Below are 8377 nucleotides of genomic sequence, written 5' to 3' on the forward strand. Positions count from 1 at the left end.
CCTTATTACTCCATTACAGATTGAGCAAAATGTTATCGGAACACATTCACAGTAAGAGGAGGAGTGCTCCCTGGAGTCCTACTATTTTACATCGCCCAACCCCAAAATATCCAAACTGTATTGCTGAAATTCTCACTGAAGTTGCAAGAAGCAATATACCAGAGTACAACCATTGAAAGTGTCTTCTATCTAGGGTTGATAAATTGACGATGAAGTCCGCGCAACAGAGCCTATTTCAGCTTACAAAAACTGTTCCGCTCGAAGCGTCTCATCATAGGGTCAAAACTCCTACTGTAAAAGACATTGTCTCTGTCCTACTGTCAGCCCTCGTGTGTTCTTTGAAAACTTGGGCTCTAAGCACGAAAAACTGCTAATTCTTAGCCACGTTTTAGAGGCAAATTTTCCAAAAAATGTTTGGCCCCTTACGGTTTCATAGTCTATATATGTATATACCGATCAAATTTATGAGCGGTACCACGACGGCTTATAGTTAAAATCCTACTGCATAGATGGCCGCACCTAATCCGGGTGAGAATAATACAACTCGGAAGGTAGTGGCAATATCTATGACAAAAAGAAAACATGCCAGACCCTGCCTCAGAGAGAGCGATGACGAAGGCAAGGACGCCAGATACCTGCAATGAATTTCGACCTCTGTATAAACCCAGAGTATTCTCTTTGGAGTTCAGACCTAGATCTGACCCCGATTGTTGCGACCTTCATGATAATGATAATTTAGATTATTAAATTGGAATTGTAAACCATCTTCATATATTTCCTCTAAATATGAATAAAATGTATGGTCGTTATCATTACTTGAATACTGAAGAACATATGTACGGAAATATATTTTCAATAGAATGAACTTTTATGAACTAACTGCTGGAGTTGGAACTGGTGTAGCTGGCGTTGGAACGGCTTGAGGAGTTACGGCAGCGCCATCACTGCCTGCAATTGCTGGGGTTGGCACTGCAGATGCGGCTGTTGGAACAGTTGGTGGGGTTGGTGCAGTTGCCATCGCAGCCGACAGAATAGCGGCGATAATCAAAAAGCAAACATATAACACTGAAAGGATGTCTTATTAGTTATTTCACGAAAAATATTACTGGCACTGTATGTTATACCTTTCATTTTTAAAAATTACAGGGGCGCGGCTGCTGTCTAGTTACTTTCAACACTACTGAAATCTGATAGACCCTAGCTCTTTATATATTTTTCCACCTTTCAAATTCGGTGACGAAGTTTTTAAAAATATATCCAACTTCGATTTAAAGAAAACTCAGGAAGCTAGACACGATCAACAATACTTTCGCCATCAGATAAAAACGTTTCAATCCTGTTTAGATTGTTATAAATATCATAAATTTGACCTACACAACAATGGCACTGATAGAAAACTAATGATAATGTAATACAATAGTTTATAGTATCATTCAGAGCCGTTTGCGTTTCGCTTGCACGGTAATAACAATCGGACACATATGAAACACGAAATTAATCAGGAACAAATGTTTTTCAATTGATTCATTCATGTCTTCTTAAATCATTACGATATGTCAGTTGTAGACCGATACTGTCTGCCTAAACGCAACACAATGCCGGCATGATATTTTTATCTACTTATGTTTATTGCGTTCTTCTACCAGACATCTGTATATGAGGACAAAATAATCTCTAATGTGTTCACTTATATCAGCTAGAAATATTAGTTATTTATATGATATCGCTTCCGGGCTAGTGGGGTTGAAAATGTGATTTAAAATGGTATTTTCAACCCCACTAGCCCGGAGGAGTCGGTACAGGAACCCGAAAGTAAAGCTATATTATGTGTCGATTACTGAGAGGAGATCTGGGCTGAGTTTCCGCATAGCCACATACCTAGCGAATTTGTAGGGATAATTACCAAAATTACTAAACCGTATCACAATAAAGACATTTTCATTTATACCGAACTATGCTACACGCCCCTTTCATTCATGAATTCTCACCACGTTCGATTTCGGATTCGAACGGACAAAATTTTGCCAGGAATATTACATTTAATATATGGTCTGCATCATGGAAAACATGAAACAAGCATGTCCTTTGTGGGTAACGAAAACAAGTATTGCCAGTACAGAGAACCACGTGTTTACAGAAAACGCAAAATCCTCGCTTAGATAGTTTAACATTAAATGCCAAACACGCTCACAAGGCAGAAATTATGAAGGTTAAATAATGCAAACACTTAAGTGCGTTCCGTATTAAATGAGCAGCCAGTGTTCTGCTGTATTTAATGCCAATGCTACCCCTAATACAAAATTCTATAAAAACTAGGCGGCTCTACTGGCAACGACAATCGGCGGCAAAAACCCCAATTACGACGTGGCTGTGCACTGGACATTCCAAACCTACTACAGTAAATCCTAATTAAGCCTACAGCAACGTATGCTGATAATCATAATTAATGCCACAGATGGAACACGGTAAATTGAAACAACAGACCGCCATTGCCACTACAATTGCTCATCTATGAAGCCACTCCGTTCGGATAAAGGATTTGCCGCTTCCGAATCATCATTGTATCGAACGCAAAAACAATTGTTCGAATGTCCTGGGGATATGACAAACAATTTGACTGTACTGTAATTAACTTTTATTGCGTATTGATTTTCAAATCCTGCATCGGGTTGCAATAGCAACTTCATTCAACTTCACGCTAGAAATATAATAGATATAGCCGATATGAAGCATTCCAATTTTACACAGATATGCGACATATCTATGATAAACGATTTAAGCGAATCTGTGGGCATCTATTATCACTATTTTTTGCTCAGATTTTATGTAATATTTAAAGTGCCAATATTTTTTCTTTTCAAAAAACATAACTGCTCAAGCTGGTAAACTGACATCCACACCTTCTCGAAATATCCACCGGATAACCTAACCAAGGTGGCAGCCAACTTAGGACACGACGATTATATTCTTGCATACTATCTAGTCAAGGACCGGGGTTAGCTTTATCCAATTGTCAAGATTAGATATATTATGTGCAAAAGAGTGTTAGAATTCCTCATTAAAGCTTGAATATGAAATCCGGCGGTCACAGGGGAGTATAGGTCCGAGAAGGATGAAAGCGAATCTCCCGTGCCTAAAAACGGAACAAAATGTACCAAACGGTAGTCTTCCCCTATACGGAAAAACGAAGTTACAAAGCCACGGACAAAGCCTCGGACAGGATAGATTTCAAAACGACGAACCCGGCAACGATAACAGAATAACGATTTCCGCATTTTTTCATGGAACGTGCGCTCCCTGTACAATCCGAATGCTGCTGAGTAGCTAGCAGATACCCAATCCCAATGTATGCCTGATGTAACAGCGTTGCAAGAGATGCGTTGGACAGGCACCGCTTTCCTGGAGAAGAGCCACTACACCAAATATTATGGTGGCCATCCAGTAAACCATGTGCTCGGAGTAGGTTCCTTAGTCAGCCAAAAAGTGAAACCTGCTGTTATCAACTTTGAAAATATAAACGAAAGGCCATGCACTCAACGTTTGCGAGGCAAATTTAGAAATATAAGCTTCATAAAGGTTCACGGACCTGCAGAGGAGACTGCAGAGTCGGAGAACGATACCTTCTCCGAGACAAGTGAGCGGAACCTCGAAACCTGTCCCAAGTCTGATAATCAAATCATACTTGGAGATTTCAACAGTCAAGTAGGGACGAAGACCGTATTCAGGCGATACCTCGGCTCCCATAGCTTACATAGGGATACCAATGAAAACGGACTGCGGATTATTCAGTTAGCAGTATCGCACGAAATGGTAAAGTCCCTGGTTTGCCCGGTAAGCGGTTCACAAACATACGTGGGCCTTTCCAGACGGGACCACTTTCAACAAAATTGACCACGTACTGATCGAACATCGTCACCTCTCAACTTTGCTCAATGTAAGGATATATAGAGGGCCAATATAGACTCGGACCACTACCTCGTTGGCGTAGTGCTCCGAGCTCGAATTACGGCACCACCTACAATCCCCTCTGACAATCAGGTGAGAGTGAGCATTCAAGCCATTCATAACACAACATTAAAGCCATTCACAACACAGCCCCCCGTAACACCTATGATGGATGCCGCGAAGACCGCAGCTAATGTCCTGGAGATGAAGCATCAACTAATGATCTTCACAACCACCAACGTTATCGTTGATACGACCCCAAAGACACTTGGCCTTAGCCGCAAGAAAAGTCGGAACGGCTAGATCGACGATGAATGTAAACTAGCAACGGAACGGAAGAATGCCGCCTACCGAGTAATGTAACATTCTCAAAGAATGCGGGCACGTGCGGAGACTTACCACGAACTTCGTTGAGCGGAGTAAAGACTTCACAAACAGAAAAAGGAAGCCTGGTAGTACCAACAGGTCTGCGAACTAGAAAAGTACAGGGAGCAACCGCACCAGGCGCGCACCTTTTACCAACAAATCAGCAGGATGAAGCCTTATACATCCCAATGCTCATCCTGCCGAGACAAAGAGGGAAATTTGATTTCCAACAGAATATTGGAGTGATGGGTTGAGTATTTTGATGAACTGCTCAACAACCGAAATATCAGCGAACGATCAACTGAAGACGACAACGGACAAATGCTGCCGCCACCAAGTATAGAAGAAACAGTCCCTAAAATTCATCGGCTCAAAAATCATAAGTCGCAAGAAGCCTATGTAATTACAGCCGAATTGGTTAAATGTAAGGACGAACAATTACACCAAGTGGTTCATCAATTGATGCTCAAAGTATGGGACAGCGAATCAATGTCTGACCACTAGCCACGGGACATTATCTGTCATAAACATAAAAAGGGGGATACCAGGCAGTGCAGCAATTATAGAGGTATCACGTTGCTGAGTACCATCTATAAGATATTCGCCGCTATCTTCCTAAGATGGATAGTTCCATACGCTCAGAACATTACTGGCCCATACCAAAGAGGCTTCAATCCGGACAAATCAGCAACAGATCAGATTTTCTCAAGCAAGCGATAGAAAAGCTGCTGGAATATGAACATTAGTTGCACCATCTTTTCGTCGACTTTAACGCGCCATGAGAGAATTCGGTATCGCGACGAAATGACTGACTAGGCTGACTTTGACCAATGTGTGAGGCCAGATAAAAGCTGCAGGATCATTTTCGAGACCATTCAACAGCAAGAATGATATAAAACTAGGGGATGCCCTATCATGTGTCTTCTTTAACCTGGTCCTGGAAAAAGTGATTCGCGATGCCAATGTTAATGCGAGAGGCACCATCCTCTTCAAGTGCACCCAACTGCTGGCCTATGCTCATGATATCATGGGAAGAACAACCCGAGATGTAAAATCTACCCTCCTCCAGATCGAGCAGGCGGCGAGAGATCTTGGGCTGCAATGGTTGTTGACTGCCAACAGAGAATATTTCAGCTCACAAAAACTGTTCCGCTCGAAACGTCTCACCATAGGGTCAAAGCTTTTATTGTACAGGACAATGAACTTGCCACCTGGGTTCTTAGCAAAAAAGAACTGCAGTCCGCCTTCGAGAGAAGAATACTCCGAAGAATTTTTAGCCCTCTTACATGAGGATAGACATTTCCGTAGAATACATAAGGACGAAATTTATGAGCGACACCGCTACCGTCTGATTGTGGATAAAATCCGGCTCAATAGGTTGCGATGGGCGAGTCACCTAATCTGTATAGATGGGGATAATCCAGCTCGGAAAGTCTATAAGGCCAATATCTATGGTAGAAAAAGAAGACGAGGTAGGCCCTGTCTAAGATGGAGCGATGGCGTAGGTCAGGACGCCAGATGGCTTTGAGTGATATCAAATTGGTGGACCTCGGTGCAAAACCGAGGTGTGATATGAAATCCTGCCACAAGCCAGAGTCCAACATTAAAGACGCTTTTAAAACTACTTACTATAAAGCGGTTATTGAACACGGAACATGAATGGACCAATAGTCTAAGGGCTGGCTACATGAAAATTTACATGACTCGCTCCATAAAAAATTTTTGTTGCAAAAACCCACAAATATAGGACAAATATTGTCAGAAGGTGGGAAATAGGGGCTGTTAAAACGCTCAAAGCATATTCGAAAGTACTTTAACAACTTGCATTTGTATTCTTTCCCGATTACAGGGTATCTCAAAATTACCTGAGAAACCCTGCCCCAAGCCTCATGCGATTCTAATCAAAAATGTTTAGTATTTTTTTCCAATTATTAACTTTTTAGCTGCTACAGTTAATTTCTAAAAGATCGCAGAATGACTCAAAATCTGCGATAGCTAGACCATTGAAATAAACGTTGAATCTCAGCTAGGATTGTGTAGAAACTTTCCAAATGCAAAAATTTTGTTTTTCACCCCGAAAATTTTGCTGTTTAACCCTGATCCTGATAAAATTTTCTTAACATCAGTTCATCCTAGTCACTCATTTAGTGGTAGTTACGGGGAATGTGCACCATAAAAATGAAAAAAAAACTGAATTTCGCAAAACAACAAATAGATTTCTTTCCACGGACAAAATGATATAACGAACACTTAGATGGATGAAAAGTAAAAGACGTTGTATTCCGAGCGATTTCACATGATTTTTTTATGAAAAAGCTCAACGTAATTGTTAAACTTAAACTTTTTTACTGAAATTACGTATTGCTTTTAATAATACGCTGGTTGATATCTCTGCAGCAGCATATTTGAGCAGGAACTCCTTCTAAGGCCTTATAGTGTCCATATAACTCCAGTGGACTTAAATCAGGTAATTTTTAAGAAGATTGTACCGGCCCATAACAGTCTTTCCACCATAGTGGACATTTTTGGTTAAGAAAGGATATAATGCCCCTAAAATTAAGTAGGAGGGTCCTATCCTGGTGAAGGGACATCTGGCTCCTTCTGTTAAGTGGTACATTTTGTAATAAATCGAGCGGAAGATTCTGCAAAAAAAAGATTTATACCTTTCACCTGTCAATCGGTTTGGGTGAATATAAGACCCTGTAAGTTGGTTCCAAATAATTCCTGCCAAAACTTTTAAAATCCATGGGTTTTAATAATACGCTTCTCGATTCAATTCAGCAGTGACTATTGTGATAACTAAAAATCCCTTCTTGGGTAAAAAGACCACCGTTGGTAAATAAAATACTTTTAGTAATGTAACGATTTTCCCCAACTGGCTCCTACACCCAATCGCAAAAATGTACTCCACTTTGGCTTGAAATGGTTTGATCAAACTATCTTATGTTCTATTGTTGAGACTACTTGCGAGCTATGCTTGTTTAAAGTTACAATGATTTTAGTAAGTTACAAGAACATTAGAATGGTAGCCAGATTTATTGGTCATTTTTTCTATTAATTTAATTTTTCAGCTGCTTCCGCCTGCAACCATCGAATGAAAGAACACACGAGAAATTAGAAAAGAAAAATAAAAAAAAGTAATGGTTCGCCATGAAACTCCGGACCTAAGTGCTACAAACGAAAGGGAAGATCTACGACGGATCGCACCTGAATCGATGCTTTCCCTGACTCACATCTGAAATTAGGCGCGACTCTTGAAGTTCCCATGTTGCCTTGGCATCCACCGGCCATCATATTGTAGGATGCCCCTTATTAGCTTGAAATTCGCGGATTGCAGGGGAAAGAGGAGCAGAGGGAGGCCTCAAATTCGCAATTGTGTTGATCTTTCATTCCTCCTAACATACACAAATTCTCTTAATGCAGGCGCCTTCACGATTTGCAAGTGGTATAAAGAAGACTTTTAACAGTTAATGTTATCTCACAAGAATAAATAGCTTGACGCGGGAATTTACAATATTCAAATAATTGCAGTAAATCTGTGTATTGTCCGTGTATAATGAAAATGAATGAGGTGTGGGTTAAATTTATTTTGCGGGGGTTTCGGTATCTCAATGCACCACTTTTCTACTTTGTCCCCATTAAATTTTCGCGCAGAGAAGAACACTGGCGTCTTCCACGTTTACTTACAAACGTGAACTCTTTCAAATGCACCAGGACATCATTTTCAGATGTGTGGTGCGGTGTAGGTAGCTTGATAATATTCGCCATTATTTCTGGTATCCTTCTTTCACTAGGATTGTTGTATTCTCCGATGATGGATCTTTCGTTGTTTCAAAAGAAATTACTTTGCTAAAAAAATCTAGATTTTCAACAAGGTGAAAATTGACACGATAATCGGATTTGTTATCTTAATATTTTGCAATTTAAAACATCATCATCAACGGCGCAACAACCGGTATCCGGTCTAGGCCTGCCTTAATAAGGAACTCCAGACATCCCGGTTTTGCGCCGAGGTCCACCAATTCGATATCCCTAAAAGCTGTCTGGCGTCCTGGCCCACGCCATC

At 40.7% G+C, this 8377-nt stretch overlaps 1 protein-coding gene across 1 annotated transcript; it reads right to left on the reverse strand.

The window, feature by feature from the left end:
• Positions 1-748: 748 nt before the first annotated feature.
• On the reverse strand, positions 749-1281 carry LOC119661219 (classical arabinogalactan protein 4-like). The gene is made up of 2 exons (XM_038070444.1): positions 1125-1281; positions 749-1065 (listed from the first exon to the last, which is right to left on the reverse strand). Exons 1-2 carry the CDS (start codon positions 1129-1131, stop codon positions 869-871), a joined length of 204 nt encoding a protein of 67 aa, XP_037926372.1. The 5' UTR covers positions 1132-1281; the 3' UTR covers positions 749-868.
• Positions 1282-8377: the final 7096 nt, after the last annotated feature.

Source organism: Hermetia illucens, chromosome 1 (genome assembly GCF_905115235.1).
Source record: "Hermetia illucens chromosome 1, iHerIll2.2.curated.20191125, whole genome shotgun sequence".
Classification (NCBI taxonomy): domain Eukaryota; kingdom Metazoa; phylum Arthropoda; class Insecta; order Diptera; family Stratiomyidae; genus Hermetia; species Hermetia illucens.